At 41.7% G+C, this 19,631-nt stretch overlaps 1 protein-coding gene across 1 annotated transcript in view; it reads right to left on the bottom strand.

Moving 5' to 3' along the window:
- Nucleotides 1-7,666: 7,666 nt before the first annotated feature.
- Nucleotides 7,667-19,631, bottom strand: part of XPNPEP3 (X-prolyl aminopeptidase 3) — a 58,747-nt gene continuing 46,782 nt past the window's right edge. Inside the window, exons 8-10 of the mRNA XM_082666905.1 lie at nucleotides 14,379-14,559; nucleotides 13,179-13,299; nucleotides 7,667-11,484 (exon numbers count right to left, since the gene is read on the bottom strand). Coding sequence (XP_082523031.1) covers nucleotides 11,318-11,484; nucleotides 13,179-13,299; nucleotides 14,379-14,559 — 469 coding nt within the window. The 3' untranslated portion in view covers nucleotides 7,667-11,317. The remainder of the gene's footprint in view (nucleotides 11,485-13,178; nucleotides 13,300-14,378; nucleotides 14,560-19,631) is intronic.

Here is a 19,631-nt window from a genome sequence, read left to right as displayed (position 1 = left end):
TCAAAAAAAAGAAGGGCATTCAGTCCTTTAGTCAACTGTGTATCCCCACACTCACTATTGAGCTGTCTCCTGGTATGCATCTGTCCTCACCCTTTGCCTAATTCGCTCTGGTCAGGAGCTACACGGTGGATAGTCATCCTTGGGCAATACAAAGGATATCTGCATAATCTTCTCTCAAGCTCAGAATCAACATTTTAAAGTTAAGAATGATCGTGTCATTCGAAGAGTTTGGGGATAATTTGGGGAGGGACAATTTTTTTTTTGATTAAAAAAATTTTTATTTAGGCATAATTGACATTATACTAGCTTCAGGTATACAACATAATGATTTGATATTTGTATATATCATGAAATGATCAGCACAATAAGTCTACTTAACATCTGGGATTATATATATATATATATATATATTTTTTTTTTTGCGGTACGCGGGCCTCTCACTGCTGTGGTCTCCGGACGTGCAGGCTCAGCGGCCATGGCTCACGGGCCTAGCCGCTCCGCAGCATGTGGGATCTTCCCGGACCGGGGCACGAACCCGTGTCCCCTGCATCGGCAGGAGGACCCTCAACCACTGCGCCACCAGGGAAGCCCTGGGATTATAATTTTAATGTTGAATTTTTACTGGCACAATTCATAGAATAAGAAATCATTCTTAGTGCCACCATACTTTTTTTTAAATTGTTTTCACTTATTTTTTATTGAATTATAATTAACATATGAGATTATATTAGAATCAGGTGTACAACATAGTGATTCAATATTTTTATACATTATGAAATGATTACAATAAGTCACTGTCACCATACACACTCCTTACAATATTACTGACTATATTCCCTGTGTATACAGTACATAGTTTGTAACTCTTTTTTTTAAATTAATTTTTATTGGAGTATAGTTGCTTTATGGGGGACAATTTTTTATAAGTAATATATTGGATGGGGCTGGCTGGGATTGCAGCTAGACTTTTTATATTAATTCCTATGAAAATAATTCCCCCTTTTCTATAACTTGGAGTTTTCTTGGAATGTAATCTTAACATAAAATGATACCATTCCATAAAAAAATTCCAAAGTAAAAGATAAATGAGTTGAGGATTGTTTTTAATCCTCTCCATGTACATATTAAAACAAGTAATTGAAGTCTCTCAGAAAACACCTTTCGGTTGTACATTAGTTTATCAGGGTGTGTTTTGGTTGTCCAGAAATGATTTAGGTAAATATGATCAAAGTGGTTGCCCAGGATTGGAATCAGACGTAAGATGGATTCTAGATGGTCCAGAACCAAAAGTTGGGAAGAAAATGGAGAAGGAACTCAATCAAGAATATACTCTGGTGGGACTTCCCTGGTGGCGCAGTGGTTAAGCATCCGCTTGCCAACGCAGGGCACACGGGTTCGAGCCCTGGTCTGGGAAGATCCCACATGGCACGGAGCAACTAAGCCCGTGCTCCACAACTACTGAGCCTGCGCTCTAGAGCCCGTGAGCCACAACTACTGACCCCACGTGCCACAACTACTGAAGCCTGTGTGCCTACGGCCTGTGCTCTGCAACAAAGAGAAGCCACCACAATGAGAAGCCCATGCACTGCAACGAAGAGTAGCCCCTGCTCGCCACAACTAGCGAAAGCCCACGTGCAGCAACAAAGACCCAATGCAGCCAAAAATAAATAAATAAATAAAATTTATTTTTTTAAAAAAAGAACATATTTTGGGGACTTCCCTGGTAGTCCAGTGGCTAAGACTCCGTGCTCCCAATGCAGGGGTCCTGGGTTCGATCCCTGGTCAGGGAACTAGATCCCACATGCTGCAACTAAGAGTTCGTGTGCTACAACTAAAGACCCCCACATGCCCACAACTAAAAAAAAAAAAAAAAAAAAGATCCCGCATGCCGCAACGAAGATCCTGTGTGCCACAACTAAAACCCGGTGCAGCCAAAATAAATAAATAAATAAATAAATATTAAAAAATAAGAATGTATTTCATTTTCAGTGTGACCTTGTGCAAGTTACAAGGTGTGTTATATCAATTAGCAACTTGATGTAAAACAATAAAATGGCAGAAAAGCCGGTAATTTTTAGAAAGAATGGTATCAAACTTAGTCATTTTGTTGGAAGAAGGTTTATACACTGTGTAACTTAGCTATTTGTACGCTCATAAAAATCACAAAATCTGTTTGCCTTCAGGTCTATTCCTTGCCCTTTCCCTGTGTCGCTTCATGTCATTAGGTGGGGGCGGCCCTGACCTAGAGAGGTCAGCGTCAGCTGGCCTTTGGCTTGGCCAGTGGGATGCACTGGCTGGAGAGGAGAGGATGGTGTAAAAGGACAGTCAGTGGTTGTCCCTCCCTCTCTTGGCCTTGGGCGGCATCTCTGGAAGCAGCTGAGTCTGAGATCTCAGCTCCTGTCAGCAGGCAGGCCTTCTGTGGCCCAGCTTCTGCAGTTGACCTGGCTCCTGGTCTAGAGAAACTCCACTTACTTCTCTCCTCCTCCAGCCTGGAGGTAGTGTCTTTCTGTTGTTGCTAATCTTTAGGATACCTCACCATCCCATCTGGCTGCTCTTTCAGTTCCTGTGAGACCAATTCTGGATGTTACATTTTCTGTTTAAATATTTAGAGTAGCTTGTTTTCCTGACTGGAGTCTGACTGATAACATATGTCCCTAAGCCTTTAGTGGTTAAGTATTATGATAATGGATAATAATCCTTTTGTCACCCTGGTTGGTTTCAGAGTAGTAGTACCTGCTTAGTAGAGAATCTGTTGATTCACTCAAGAAATGTAACTACGAAATGGAGCAACAGGGAACTCCCTGGTGGTCCAGTGGTTAGGACTCCACGCTTTCAGTGCCACGGGCCTGGGTTCAATATCTGGTCAGGGAACTTCCCTGCAGTGGAAGCACAGAGTCTTAACCACTGGACTGCCAGGGAAGTCCCTGATTTAGCATTTTATTAATTCTTATTTTAAATACTTCAATACTGTCAACCTGAGTTTGCCTTTAGCCCTCCTCTTCCCCTTGCCCACAAGCTAATATAGTTGAAAAACTTTAATTGTGGTAAAATATACATAAATGTTACCATTTTAACCATTTTGGGGGGCTTAGCCTCATTTTTTTTTTTTTTTTTTTTGCGGTACTCGGGCCTCTTACTGTTGTGGCCTCTCCCATTGCAGAGCACAGGCTCCAGACGTGCAGTCTCAGCGGCCATGGCTCACGGGCCCAGCCGCTCCGTGGCATGTGGGATCCTCCCGGACCGGGGCACGAACCCGTGTCCCCTCCATCGGCAGGCGGACTCTCAACCACTGCGCCACCAGGGAAGCCCATTTTAACCATTTTTAAGTGTACAGTTCAGTGACATTAAGCACACTCACATTGTTGTACAACCATCACCACCATTCGTCTCCAGAACTTTATCATTTTCCCGGATTAAAATTGTTCCCCTTGTACAATGACTCCCCTACCCTCCCTCCCCCGGACTCTGGAAACCACTATCATTTCACTTTCTATCTCTATGAATGACTCCTCTGGCACCTCATATAAGTGGAACCATAGAATATTGGTCCTTTTGTACCTGGCTTATTTCACTTAGCACAATGTCTTACAGGTTAATCCATGTTGTAGCATGTATCAGAATTTCATTCCATTTTAAAGTTGAATAATATTTCATTGTATGGCTTTGCCCCATTTTTGTTTATCCATTTATCCGTTGGTGGACATTTGGGTTGTTTCCATCTTTTGGCTTTTGTGAATAATGTTGCTATGAATGTGGGTGTACAAATATCTGTTTGAGTCCCTGCTTTCAATTCTTTTGAGTATATGCTCAGAAGTGGAATTGCTGGATCAAATGATAACTGTTTAATTTTTTGAGGAACAACCATACTCATATTTTTGTCAAAAGCTACTCTACCAGGCTTCTGCAGGTGGACTCTGAGCCTGCTCTAACTACTTTATGAAATGTCAAGTACAATTTATTATGCATAGCAATCCCTACAGTAAAGTAGAATCATTCACATGTAACATATAGTACACTGCCCAGATTATAATCAGCGCAGGAGTTAGCTATAGTTCATGAGAGATTTTAATCCATGTAACATGAAGATAAGCACAACCAAACACCGATCAATGAAATACTAAATAACTTTTTTCAAGATGACTATTTTTATAAACATTTTTGGTATACCATTGTAGGCTTCCTAATCTCAAGGTTGCTAGGAAAAGAAAGACAGCATTTAGTGGCAACTATCCAGAACCACTGAGCTTTAAAAACTGGAAATTTGAATCAATATTTACGTAGTGCCACACATTTTTATGTCCAAGGTAAGTAAGCTCTAGTCAGCATAATTCTAGATTTTATAATCCTAAATTAAATACCTTAAGTGATGTGCCTTGAAATTAGTATGCTGGGAGATATTGGTCCCTCCTGTCCTTAAGATGGCCAGATGGATGGAGCTTGGAGGAGCCAGAGCCCCCTTACCTGTCACCGTATCACCATGAGCTGTGGACTCACTGAAATATGGCCAAGAGGGTGCTACCACCTGGTCATATTCAGCATGACCACCTGGCCCAGCTCAGCAGCAGGTGCTGAGTATGCTGCTGTTCATCAAAGACAAGGGAGCCATGGAGTCACTGCAGCAGTTGGTGTTTCAGGTGCCAATGCCTAAGTTGCTGCTGGCCAAGGGTGTCATGGGGGTGAAGACTGGGCCAGTGCTCCTTGCAGGTGCAGCTCTTGACAGCCCCGCCCTCTGCTTCACATACATTGGACACCTCTGACCTCTGTGGTCAAAGGTATAGGCAGGATGACTGTTCCAAAAATGCACATACGTTCTGTGAATTATAGCTTAACTTGAAATATTTGATGGAAATGATTTCGATTTGATTGGAAATCCACATTATAAGAAATTTTACATTGGGACTTCACCGGCGGTCCAGTGGTTAAGACTCCACGCTTCCAACGTAGGGGGCGTGGGTTCGATCCCTGGTCAGGGAACAAGGATCCCACATGCCGCCAGGGGAGGCCAAAAAAAAAAAAATTTCACATTGCATTTGTCAACGAAAGGAAGTTATTAGAGTCTTTGAAATTTAGTTTCAATTGTAAATTATTGAGATTTAATTCATATACCATAAAATTCCCCTTAAAAGTGTACCAATGTTTTTTAGTATACTTACAGAGTTGTGCAGCTACCACCAATTCCAAAACATTTTCATCACCTAAAAAAGAAAGCATACCTGTAAGCTGTCACTCCATTTCCTCCTGCCTTCAGCCCTTTGCAACCACTAATCTACTTTGTCTCCATGGATGTGCCTATCCTGGACATTTCATGTAAACGGAATCATAAAAAATATGTGCCTTTTGTGCCTGGCTTCTTTCACTTAGAATGTTTTCAAGGTTCTTTCATGTTGTGGCCTGTATCAGTGCTTTGTTCCTTTTTATGGCTGAATATTTCATTGTATGAATAGACCACGTTTCATACATTCATCTGCTGATGGATGTACGTTTCATTTATCCATTCATCAGTTCAATTACACATTTTAAAAAACTATTTTATTTTTAAAAAAGATTATTTATTTATTTTATTCATTTTTGGCTGCATTGGTCTTAGTTGTGGCACGCAGGCTCTTTGTTGTGGTCCGTTGGCTTCTCTCTAGTTGTGGCGCATGGGCTTCTCTCTAGTTGTGGCGCACAGGCTCCAGGGCATGTGGGCTCTAGTTTGTGGCACGCGGGCTCTAGTTGAGGCACGTTGGCTTAGTTGCCCCGCAGTATGTGGGATCTTAGTTCCCTGACCAGGGATTAAACCCGCATCCCCTGCATTGCAAGGCGGATTCTTTACCACTGGACCACCAGGGAAGTCCCCAGTTACACATTTTTGAATGATCATAAAAATGGTTTTAAATTTCTTGTCACCTACTTGTACAGTTTCTTGTAAATGGTGGTTATGAAGAATCTGAAGACAATATCACTACAAAGTTTGGATCAGGAATTGTGTGCAGGTGCTTCAGCCTGTTATCAAAAAGTCATGTTTCCAAAGGAAGCTAAGTCTTTTATTGACATTTTAAAATTTATCTTTTGGAAGTGTTATACAAATTTAAAAACTCGTGTAAAACTTTGCACGAATTTGTGGTTATAATTATATAAAGGGTATGTAATTAATTTTCTTCTCTAAGTCACATGTACACATTGCTAAGTCCCCTTAAGTTTGTTCCATTGTGCCATATAAAAAATATCTTTTTATGTGTTCCAGGATGTGAAAAATGTTGGAGAGCTGGGCTTCCCTGGTGGCGCAGTGGTTGAGAATCCACCTGCTAATGCAGGGGACACGGGTTCGAGCCCTGGTCTGGGAAGATCCCACATGCCGCGGAGCAACTAGGCCTGTGAGCCACAACTACTGAGCCTGCACGTCTGGAGCCTGTGCTCCGCAACACGAGAGGAGGCCGTGATAGTGAGAGGCCCGTGCACCACAATGAGGAGTGGCCCCCGCCTGCCACAACTAGAGAAAGCCCTCGCACAGAAACGAAGACCCAACACAGCCCTAAATAAATAAATAAATAAATAAATAAAATTTAAAAATAAATAAATACTCCTGTTCTCTGTTTAAAAAAAAAAAAAAAATGTTGGAGAGCACATCTTAGAGCCCCAGATTTTAAAGAGGATTCCTAATAGTAAGAGATGCTTGGGGACTTCCGCATTGGCGCAGTGGTTAAGAATCTGCCTGCCAATGCAGGGGACACGGGTTCAAGCCCTGGTCCGGGAAGATCCCACATGCCACGGAGCAACTAAGCCCCTGCGCCACAACTACTGGCCTGCGCTCTAGAGCCCGTGAGCCACAACTACTGAGTCCGTGAGCCGCAACTACTGAAGCCCACGCGCCTAGAGCCCGTGCTCCACAACGAGAAGCCACCGCAGTGAGAAGCCCGCACACCGCAACGAAGAGTCGCCCCCGTTCGCCGCAACTAGGGAAAGCCAGCGCGCAGCAACGAAGACCCAACACAGCCAAACAAACAAATAAAGAGATGCTTACACTTAGGATTCTTTATATGGCTTGCTGAGAAAGTTTACATATTTAAAATTTTGCAAAATTTGCCCTTCATAAAATGCTCATGGCTATAGTGTAATGTCTTGAGTTCTACAGGGGCTGTCTGCAGACCTATGTGTCAGTTTTGTGGAGAGTCAGCCTTTTTTCCCCCAGCTTCCTTGAGCTGTAACTGACAAAACTGTAAGATATTTAAAGTGTACATGGTGATGATTTGACACACGTATACATTGTGAAAAGATGTCCCTCATCTAGTTAATTAACACATCCATCAACTCACATATTTATCTTCTTTTTTTTTTTTTGGTGAGAACATTTAAGTTCTATTCTCTTAGCAAATTTCAATTATAAAATACAATGTTATCAAGTATATTCACCATGTTAATACGTTTGATCCTTGAGTCAATCTAATCCATTGGTTTTCCCCCTTCTATGACTGCTAAGATTATCTCGTTTGCTATCATGATTTTGTGACAGTAGTTAATGAATACTCTGTAAAATAAAATACTTTGTAAAACAAACTGTTGTCACATTTAAAGCTATAAACTCTAGATTTGAAAATAACACACACATACATGCACAAACCAAACACTCTTACATCGTTTTATAGTTTATTTTTAAAATGACAGTAACAAATGGTCTTCCCTTGTTGGGAAATGACATATCTACTTTCAGTCAATAGGGCCTTAAAAAGTAACAGCATTTTGTCCAAATTGAACTTATATAATTGCACAAAAGTCATACAAAGCATTAAGAAATGCTCACAAAGACTGCAGTTCTCTCAGCTTCTCATGAAGCACACCCCAGGAGGCCCTGGTTTCAGTGGGGATCCCTGATCTGAATAATACTGATGCTTACCCCAAGTTCCTCAGTGACACATAGGCAGAGGTGAAAGGAGCCAGGAAGACAGACGTGCTTTGTGACAGTGGAATTCTGCTCTAGAATTAGGGTTTAATGATGTATTCACCTTCTCATATTAGGATTATTAAACACTTCAGCTTGAAGTATATTTGTCCAGGCTTAAAACTTAACCCTATCAGCTTAAGTTTTGGGATACAGATCCCACTTCAGGAAACTAAAATTAAAAACAAACAAACAAACAAAAACCACACAGTAAAAACCTCTTCCAAGCAAGATCCCTTATGCTGCCACCATCCTGGGCCCTCATTTAGTTTCTAACATACAAACACAAATAAGTTACATTATTATTGATCATATGCCAGTTGAGGGATGGTAGACAGAGTCTCACTCAAATCCCAACTCTTGTTTTACTGACAGCAGTTACTGGAAACACTGTGTTACAAAGGACTCTGGGGTCACAGGTGGAACTGGTGGGACAGCCACTATGCTGTACATGTGATGTGACATGGACACAGGACAGGGAGAGGCAGCACTCATGCATATTTGCATTCCTTCTATTATTAAGAAAGCTAAGGAGGATGCTGGTTATGTATGTTTTGAAAAACAACAAAGCCCAAGTTTTCTATTTTAATGAGTTACAATGTCTTTATCCGGGGATTTAACTCATCTTATGGATCTTAAACCCAATTAAGATATAATGTCTATAGTAGGAGTTTTCCTTTTCTGACCTTACAAAAATTAATAAAAAAGATAACAATATTTTGAAAGAAGACACACAAAGAGAACTTTAAGTCACCATAAGAAGTACCTTCCTAACTTGGGTATGACTATGGGAAGAGGAGAGTTATTATTCTATTTCTACTGCTGTGTTTCAAATAAAAAACACAGCCCCAGTTTAATTATAGAGAAAAATAACAATTCCTGAAATAAAACCATAAAAGTATGCAGCAGAGGCCATCTAAATATACTTTTTTTTTTTTTTTGCAGTACGCAGGCCTCTCACTGTTGTGGCCTCTCCCGTTGTGGAGCACAGGCTCCGGATGCACAGGCTCAGCAGCCATGGCTCACGGGCCCAGCTGCTCTGCCGCATGTGGGATCTTCCCAGACCGGGGCACGAACCTGTGTCCCCTGCATCGGCAGGCGGACTCTCAACCACTGCGCCACCAGGGAAGCCCTAGATATACTTCTTGCCTTTAGATTATTGTTAATATTTTAGCTGTATCTCTTCAACTCAGGGAGAAAAATTTCAGTGTGACATTTGAAGCATTTTTTAAAAATTAAGGTTTTCATTAGGAGAGCTTGGTGTGTATATATATGAAGTATTTATTATACTGAAACAAGGAGGGAAATGTGGGGCATGTCTGTGGTAAGGCTAAGAATTAATGAGATTCCGGCACTGTGCACAATTATCTGCTCAACCAATCCTGAACAGATCAGACAGTCCCTAAACCGCTGCTCTGAGATGTACACTGTGTCACTTCTTGAAGGTTCTGATAGTCTGATGCAAATGTTAGCTGCTGTGGTTAATCGGGGACTCAAAGGACAATATGCCTGGGTCAGGGACTATAAATCACCAGAAGAATTAAACAACGGCCGTTCTACGTGTGACTTGCAACACCTGTAGAACTTGCCAGGAGTCCAGCTGGAAGAAGTCTGTTTCATGTCCAAGTAGGCTGCTATTCATAAAAGCTGCCTAAGCTTTTAGCTAGAAAGTTGAAGACTACAGAAAATGATTTATAGGAAGAAAAGGAAATTCCTTATTCCAGGATTGTAAGTGAACAAAGGTAACCCAATTCCAGAAAAAGGTTGTTGAGGCCATACAGGCCAAGGGAGTGAGAAGCCAGAGTTGTGGGTTTCTTTTTAGTCCCCTCTTAGAAAGTAACAAGCACAGGACTGAGAAGTTGGAGAGGGGTGAGGAGGGCAGGTGCAGGGATGATGACTCCAGCTGTGCAGCCATCCATTCCCACAGCTGCTGAGCACAGCCAAGCATTTGCGGGTGAGCACTGTCAGGACACAATTTGTATCACTTTGGTCGCTAACATTATCTTTGTCTCCTGATGAAGTCACTGCCTGTCTGCTCTGGGCTCTGTACCTTGGGTTTTTCTGACAAGATGGGCAAACCTCTAGCACTGCAAGGAGTGTTAATCTCCTAGCCTGTTCTTCCCTAATGCAAATATTTTCTTAAAATTTTTCGAATTTATGTTCTAATAATCAGCATGTTTTATACATCTTGAGCTCATATGCAGGTTTAAAGGAGGTGAACACACTAGTTCTTAAAGCTTTCCCCTATGATAGGAGCTCCCAAATAACCTATCTGCAGCAGTCTAGCCCTGTTCACTTCACAAACTGAGTATTATATAATTGCATCCAACACTGTGTTGAGGGAAACATGAGTCTTTACCATTGTCCTTCCAGTGCTAACGTCCAAGGAAAGGATCACAGGGTGTTTACAGGTACTGAGCGGGTTGCATATTTTGTTTTTATTGGCACTAGAGGAAATCACAGAATAATAACTGGGGTGTCTCTCTGAATACTGGGTGCCATTCCTCTGACTTTAATAGGGTAAGCAGAGGATCTGCCCTTGGCCAGGGAAGCAGCTTCAAGGGTGTGCTGAGGGTCAATGCATTAAGAATCTATAAAGAAAGCATGGATGTCTGGGAAAGGAATCAACTTTAGACTGAGAACAGACGGATGGCGGTCTGGATCTACAGCAGACACACATACTTTTCTTTCTCTTTCATTTCCTTCCTTATCAAGAATCTAAACACCTTCCAGGTCCCAGGTAACCAAATAGCAAGAAAGGCTCAAAAATGTTTTGTTCGATAGCTAGTGTTGCTGGAATCTGGACTGTGGCTGAATGGTGTGACTGTAGGACACCAGTGCCCTGAGGGCTCACATGGCTCTGGTAGATACATGGGCTCCTGGATAGGTAGGCAGGTGTTATGGAAGGTATGTACTGGCCACCCACAATCACTGATGGGTGGTTTTCAGTGTAGGGAAAGACCTTGGTGATTGGCTCAAAATATATAAGCATTACACAAAAATCTTATGATATTAGGTAGATCTCAGGAAAAGTGCAGAGGGGAAGGACCTGGAGAGAAGCAAAGAATTTTCTCCATGTGCTAACTGGGATGCGTGGACATACGTAACCAAGATCTTTCTTTACATCTGAAAACTAAACTTGTCTGAGTCATTAATTCTACAGAATTAATGTTACTAAAGTTGCAGTAACATACAATCCAAAAACTCAATTTCCCAGATTTCTAGCTACATAAAACAAGAAAAGACCACATACACAACTACATACACTCATATACCTGCTGCACTCCCCAGTGGAACACGTGTATAAATGTCCACACAGAGACCCCCAGAAAGCACACGTGCACAGAGGCCAACGTCCACTCCTTCTGAACCTAAGATGCATGTGGGCCACACTGAGGGTCAAGAGGCCCTATTGCATATCTGTTCGATGTCATTCATCTCTTTGGGACAATCTGCAGAAAGGATGAGAGGTGAGTCCTCTGTTACCACTACATCATCCTCAATTCGTACACCAAGACCACGGAACCTCTCAGGGGCGTCTTTGTCATCCTCCGGAATATAAATACCTGAGAAGTAGAAAAAAGAATCAGAACATTCTATTCATAAATGGCAGTAACTGGATGATTTGGGGCAAGAAAGTTAACCTCTATAAAGTTGGGATCCTAACAGTACCTACCTAATAGAAATGTGGAGATTAAATGAGATAATATATATAAAAATGTCTGGTACATAAATGGTCAGTAAGTGTTGCCTATCATTACTAGAACTATTATTATAGTTATTTGGTATACTAGACTACAAGATCTATACAACTACAATAATGTTGATCATGATTCTGTCACGTTCTAATGGCTCAAATGGGCCGCTAAAGTTACTTAATTTATGAGTATGTCAATATATGCTGGGACCCAGTAGATTATATAAATGCATTCTTTCTCTGCCTAACAGTTCCGTGGAAAAAGGGCACTTTGCTAAAATAAAGACTTAAGGCATTTTAAAATGTATTTAAAAAACACTTACTTAGATATTATTAGCCTCAACAACCAGAAGCTGCACAAATACTCAAATAAGTCATAAATGTAACTGACGTGTACATGATGTAAAGAGGGAAAAAGGAAGACCTTAATGAACGTTTGAAAAATTCTAAGAAACCAAGGTTCCCTTTCTAATCATGAAGTCAGACAGACACCAGGTCTTTTCATATTAAAGAAACTGTAAACTTCCTTCTCTGTACTCACAGATGCTGTTCTGTGATAAGAAGAAAAAGACCAGCAAAGGAAAATGTAGTCGAAGTCTAAGGAAGCGTCAACTAGATTGGACTTAACAGTACGTAAGGTCACAGACAGCAACATATGCCCGGACTTAAAGGGTGGCATAAAAGATGTGTCCCAACTATAACTTACATAATTTAGAGGTGAAAACGCTTGAAATCTAAGATTGAGATCTGCTTTCATGACAGAAGCAGCATCGATGTTTAAAACTGACTGGTGGGGCTTCCCTGGTGGCGCAGTGGTTGAGAGTCCGCCTGCCGATGCAGGGGACATGGGTTCGTGCCCCGGTCCGGGAAGATCCCACATGCCACAGAGCGGCTAGGCCCGTGAGCCATGGCTGCTGAGCCTGCGCGGCCGGAGCCTGTGCTCCGCAATGGGAGAGGCCACAACAGTGAGAGGCCCGCGTACCGCAAAAAAAAAAAAAAAAAAAGGAAAAAAAAAACCTGACTGGTAATATCAATCTTACACTCCACCGTGGCCACCACTTTTCTACTGAATCCTGCCCAACATCCAGCATCATTCAAGCTGGAGAACCATTAGACTGCCAGCTCTTTCTGAAGCTTAGAAGAAAGGATCTGGATACTAAAAAGTGGAATAATGCAGGCAGTTCAATGCAGAGGAGCTGCAACTGAGAACATGGGGAGTCTGAGTGTCTCTGCAGAAAAGTGCCAGGGGCTTCACAAGTGTCAGCAGCCCACCAAGATGATGGGAAGGACTAGTACAAACTGGCCCTGGCAAAGGCAGGGTTAAAAAAAGATTTCTTTCTTAATATCTACTGATCGAAAGTATTCCCCATCTGTTGTTTATTGGAGAAGTCAAATTAAACAAATTGTGTGATGTGAAATAAAAAAGCTCAAGAAAAAATCTACTGGAGAGATTCATTTTCCTGTCTCTTCTAATTTAATTACATTCGTTCGGTAAAAATAAAGTGTTCTAACACTAGAATTACATGTCCCAAGGGATCAGAGGTTGCTAGCACCTCCCCTTACCTGGCTCCACTGTGATTACCATACCAGGCTGCAGAGGGAGGGAGCGGGGCATGTCTGGAGTGTCGTGGACATCCATCCCCAGGTAATGGCCAACATGATGCGGGCAGTATTTTCGAGCAGCCTGGAAAAGATATTACCTCAGTGTTATTAGAGCAATGACCCCTTAAGGGGAAAGTTGGGCATCTATAACGCCATGAGATACGTGTTAACACTGACCCCTGCCCCCAGTTCTGCCACTTGTTTCACCTATCCTCGGGCTAATGCTTAAGAGACTTGAAAACTGCCACCTCTTGTATGCAATTCTGCCAACAGCATTCTAACTAATCCACATTTCTATTCTTACAATTTAATATACTACACACATGCTAACTGGGGTAAGCCCAGTAATGACTACGGCAAATGAAAATCTCTTTTCTTGGGGGAGGGAAGATAATTGTGTTAGAATAGTTCTCTTTTCAATGTTCGCATGTCCCTCTTAGGAAGGCTACTCTGGAGACTCTAAGTATCTCACAGCAACTTGTGGAGTAGGTATGAAACACCATGTAACACAGTAATTATTAGGCATTTACTAGCTTGGATATTTCTATCCGTTGATTAAAGATTTGTTGGCATGAACAGGAGGAATTTATAGCTTTTTTCCTATTGATAAAAGAAACCCTGGCAGCCTAAACTTGGAGCTAGGAGATGCCTTACTGGTCTGTTTCGTTTGACCACCTGGCATGGTCGCATACCATTTAATTTAAAGCTAAGGCTTTAAATTTTTACTGAACACCATCACATTTTGGATGCAGATGAAATTCACTAAACATGGCAACTGAGGATATTGTTAAAAGTCTCAACAATGTTACTGAAGGAAGAAACACCCTCCCCTTCGACCTCTACCTTTTCAAAATCACTACAAAAGAATTAAGAGTTAACCTCTCCTCCGTTTTATGTCCTCTTCCACCCTGTCTGTACCAGACTTCATTTTGTTTTCTGAATTCTGAGCTAGTTACACAGTATGCAATGAACCAGATGTGCTGCCATCTTCTGGTAGAAATAAGTATTGCACCTTTTGCTTTAATCCATGTTCAAAAAAAGTCCCTCTTACTGGTGAAGAATCACCAACACCATTTCTAAATCTAATTAGTTTTACGTAGAATAAAAACTAAGCAGCATGTCAGGTGTTCTTAAGAAATCGGGTCAAAGGAAGTGAAGTACCTTGAAGGCATTATTTTCCTTAATGTTCTTCACGATCCCCAACTCTTTAAGCTTCTGTCCTATCAGTGTTAGCATCATGCTGTAGATGTTATCCAAGCTTGTTCCAGGGGAGCAGAGGGTCAGACAATCTTTCTGGACTTCTAGAACAGCTTCATAGAGTTCTGCCTGAGGTGCCGTGAACCTGGGGACAGGAAAACCCAAGAACTCGAATTTGGAACTCTCTGATATTGTAGGAAGTTTGCTTCTAAGTTTGATTAGAAAAACTCCAAGGCAATGATGATGGGGCATTGTTGATATTTAGTCAGTACCAGTATATCATTAATGACAGGACCTCAATCATGCCTAGATGCTCAACAGGAAGAGCAATAACCCTTAAAGCTGGGCAGCAACAACAATCTCTCCTTCAAACGGTCAGCTGACAGACACGGGGTGAGGTTAAAAGATGCACCCAGCCATGAATGCAGTCAGAGGGCCAGATCAGGCTTACTCTTGATCCTCTCCATTTTTTTTTTTTTTTACCATTAAAAAAACACAAACAAAAACCAACCAAACAAAAAAAAAAACAGAGCCTAAGGATCCACTTATAGGCAAAGCAGATGTCATGGGATAAACTAATCAATACTTTGGCTATGGGACTTCCCTGGTGGCGCAGTGGTTAAGAATCTGCCTGCCAATGCAGGGGACATGGGTTTGAGCCTGGTCTGCGAAGACCCCACATGCCGCGGAGCAATTAAACCCACATGCCACAACTACTGAGCCTGCACTCTAGAGCCCGCGAGCCACAACTACTGAGTCCGCCTGCCGCAGCTACTGAAGCCCATGCACCTAGAGCCCGTGCTCTGCAACAAGAGAAGCCACCGCAAATGAGAAGCCGGAGCACTGGAACGAAAACTAGCTCCCGCTTGCCGCAACTAGAGAAAGCCCGCACACAGCAACCTGAAGACCCAACGCAGCCAAAAATAAAGTAAAATAAATTAATTTATAAAATAAGTAAATAAAATGTATTTGTTTTAAAAAAAATACTTTGGCTACTAATAACTTACTAGTTTCCAGGTGTCCTTAGTATAATAATTTCTTCGTCAGTAATGGGGAAAAATGAGGGAAAAATACCAAGCTCGGGTGGTATATGATATGTGTTTTTAACACATTTTTAAAAAAATTAACTTATTTTTGACTGCATTGGGTCTTCGTTGCTGCATGCGGGCTTTCTCTAAGTTGCGGCAAATGGGGGCTACTCTTCTCTGTGGTGTGTGGGTTTCTCACTGCGGTGGCTTCTCTTACTGCTGAGCACGGGATCTAGGCGCTTGGGCTCAGTAGTCGTGGTGCACGGGCTTAGTTGCTCTGCGGCATGTGGGATCTTCCCAGACCAGGGCTCGAATCCATGTCCTCTGCATTGGCAGGCAGATTCTTAACCACTGTGCTACCAGGGAAGTCCCTATACATTGTTGATGGAATTGTAAATTAGTACAGCCAGTTAAATCAAAGGCCTTAAAGGTGCTCATAAAATTTAAGTTTGTAATTCTGCTCTAAGAAGCCATCCTGACAAAATATTTGAAATTCAAAAAAAGCTGAATATACCAAAATGTTTACTGTGATTTTAAAAATAATTATAGTTATAAATGTCCCCTAATAAGAATGGTTAAAGTCAGCAAGGTAATGCTATAATGAAAACCTACACACCCATCTCCCAGGTTCAGCCATTATTAACACTGTTATGTTTGTCATTGATGAGTATAAACATGCTCCACACCATCTCAGTATTACTAAACATTTTTTAACAATTCTTTTTCTAATGTACATTTTATATACACTGAAATGTACAAATCTGAGCTCTACAATTCTGACAAATGTATGTGCTGGTGGTGATGAAGCTGGGGACACTGAACCCCTAAATTCTGCTGAGTCATCTTTGCTAGGAGAAGCAGCCCTTCTACCCCAGTCTGAGGAGGCCAACCCTGTTTTGACTGAGAACCTACAGGTATCTCCCCAGAGGCAGCTGCCTTGGTAGTTGCTTCTAGACCCACAACTAGACGTTACTCCCAGCAGTCCCAAAAAGTTAGGTACAAAGTGTGACCCATGACGAGATGCACTATAATCCAAAAAGAACTGCACGATTTTTCCTATTTATATAGACAAAAATCTGGGAATATGTATAGAAATGGATGTTCATGTGTGGGCTAATGGTGGAAGGAACATAAAGTTGGATCAGGCTGAATTTATTGATAGGGGTCCACTAAGGAGAGATTCTGGATTCAATGCTGAAGCTTGAGGGCTCAGAAAGGCTCTAACGGTTTATTTGGTTGGTTGGCTGAAACATGGATCAAAAGGTAGCCTCCACTAAATGAATTCAAATACCAGAACTACCTTGCTATGCTGGAGAAAGAATTCTGCCTCAAGACTGCAACATCAGCTTTTGCTTGAGTTTCCAGCCTGCAGTTCTGCCCTCTGAAATTCAGAAATGCCAATCCCCATGATCACATGAGCCAGTTCTTTAAAATCAATTGATCATCAACCAACCTACCTACCTACATATGCATACATACATAATATATCCCACTGGCTGTTTCTCTGGAGAACTGAGATCCAGATCCATATCCCTATGACACAGAACATTGCCATCCCCCTCGTGGAAGTTCCTCATGTCTATTTCTAATCAACACCCCTACCTCGAGAGGGAAACACTGTTCTGATTATTTTCACCTTAGTTTTGCCTATTCTAGCATGTCATATAAATGGAATCAGACAATATGTACGCTTTTGTGCTGAACTTCCTTCATTAAGAATAATGTCCATGTTGTTATTTTGATCAGTAGTTTGTTCCCTGTTTATTGCTGAGTGGTATTCCATTGTATGAATAGTCCACAATTTGTGTATTCATTCTCTTGCTGATGGACATTTAGGTCATTTCCAGTTTTGGCTACTGTGAATAAAACTGTTATGAATATTCTTGTACAAGTCTTTTTGTTCCTGTTGCACTGCACCACTGCCAACACTTGGTATGGTTGGTCTCTTTAATTTCAACCATTCTAGTGGATGTGTAGAGGTTTAACATGCATTTTCCTCAATGACTAACAATGATGAATACACATATTTGTTCACATATTATCTCATTATCCTTTTGATATTTGTAGGATTTATTGTGATATCCTCTTTCCTGATCACACAGCTCCAGCAGATTCATGGGAGTAATGTTCTTTAAGTTCCCACCTAACGATCTGTACCCTTTATAGCTGAAAGTTTCTTTTGCTGCAGATAAAATCTTTGGCTCATTTTGTTCTCTGAGCATCTTCAATACGTTACGCTATTTTCTTCTTTCATAAAGCCTGGCTTTTGAAAAGTCTGATAACAGTCTAGTTTCCTTTCCTCTTTTTTTCTAAGTCCCCAAAAGAATTTTTCTTTTCCTTGCAGGTTCAGAATTTTACTAGACTATGTCTTGGTGTTGTTTTTTCCTGGGCTGATATTCTCAGGTACGCAGTGTGCTCTTTCTAAGGTAGTTTCAATATTTTTTTTTCAGGAAAATTTTAAATTATAGTTTTTAGTATTTGTTCTGTTCCCTTGCTTTGGTTTTCTTCTTCAGGGCTTCCTTCATGTGTATGTTCTAACTCTTTGCCTATTTTTAAAATTTTTTTAAAATTTTTGGCTGTGTTGGGTCTTTGTTGCTGCACACGGGCTTTCTCTAGTTGCAACAAGTGGGGGCTACTCTTCGTTGCGGTGCGTGGGCTTCTCATTTGTGGTGGCTTCTCTTGTTGCAGAGCACGGTCTCTAGGTGTGTGGGCTGCAGTAGTTGTGGCGCTCAGGCTCAGTAGTGTGGCTTGTGGGCTTTAGAGAACAGGCTCAGTAGTTGTGGTGCATGGGCTTGGTTGCTCTGCGGCATGTGGGATCTTCCCGGACCAGGGCTCGAACCCGTGTCCCCTGCATTGGCAGGCAGATTCTTTTTTTTTTTTAATTGGTTTGATTTCTTTTTTTTAAAATAAATTTATTTATTTATTTATTTATTTTTGGCTGTGTTGGGTCTTCGTTGCTGCACATGGGCTTTCTCTAGTTGCGGGGAGCAGGGGCTACTCTTCTTTGCAGTGCACGGGCTTCTCATTGTGGTGGCTCCTCTTGTTGCGGAGCACGGGCCCTAGAGCGCAGGCTCGGTAGTTGTGGCACACGGGCTTCGTTGCTCCGTGGCATGTGGGATCTTCCCGGACCAGGGCTCGAACCCATGTCCCCTGCATTGGCAGGCGGATTCTTAACCACTGTGCCACCAGGGAAGCCCCTGAAATGATTTTAAATTTATTTCTAATTCTTTTCTGAGTTTGTCACTTCATTACCAAGATTTTCTAATTCTGATATATGTTGTTTTTTCATGTTTTGAATGATTTGCTTTAAAAATTTTTAGCTTGTTTTAAAACAAAAGGGCATTGTTTTGATCTATTTTGTAGTCATGTCTTTCTGGCATGCTTTCATTTCTGTAGGGATGTTATTCTGCTCCTTATTCTCCTTTTGCTTTTAATAACTTTTTATGAGATTTAACCTAGAAGCTTTTTTTTTTTTTGGGCCGTGTTGGGCAGCATGCAGGGTCTTAGTTCCCTGACAAGGGATCAAACCTGCACCCCCTACAGTGGAAGCATGGCGTCTTAACCACTGGACCTCCAGGGAAGTCCCCTAGATGCTTTTTTAATTGCTTATTTTATATGAAATTAATTTCCTGTACTTTTAGAATAAGGCAGGATTTATAAAAGATTTAACTTCAGAGTGTAATCTGTTGTTTTGGTGTAGTGGTAAAAAACAAGGCAGCTTGTTTCAGATCTTTCCTTAGTTCTCCCTCACTTTGGTTTTATTTATTTATTTGCTGCACTGCATGGCCCTTGGGATCTTTTCCCCCCGACCAGGGATTGAACCCGGGCCAAGGCAGTGAAAGTGCCAAATCCTAACTACTGGACCGCCAAGGGACTCCCTTTCCCCCCTCTTTGATTTGGATCATCTCATTCTTTCCTCTCTTTAGTTCCTAACCTGCTCAATTTCTGTTCTACTTCTAGCAGTTTACCTTAAGTGTGAGCCCCTGTCTTAGAAGGGAGCCCAGCACCTTCAGACTTTCTTGGGCCACTGGATTGGCAAATCCTTCCTGTTTTCAGCTTCTGTTCTGAAATTGGCTCATTATCCTGACTGTGAATAGCTGTTGGTTATTTTGGGGTTTCAGGTCTGTTAGCCTCCCCCACCATTGCTGCTTCCTTCTCCTTCCACACAGATACTGATACCACCCAGGTC

Source organism: Grampus griseus (genome assembly GCF_964374135.1).
Source record: "Grampus griseus genome assembly, chromosome: 11".
Lineage (NCBI taxonomy): Eukaryota > Metazoa > Chordata > Mammalia > Artiodactyla > Delphinidae > Grampus > Grampus griseus.
Note: the sequence above shows the minus strand (reverse complement) of the source record. Positions and strands in the feature narration are given on the sequence as shown.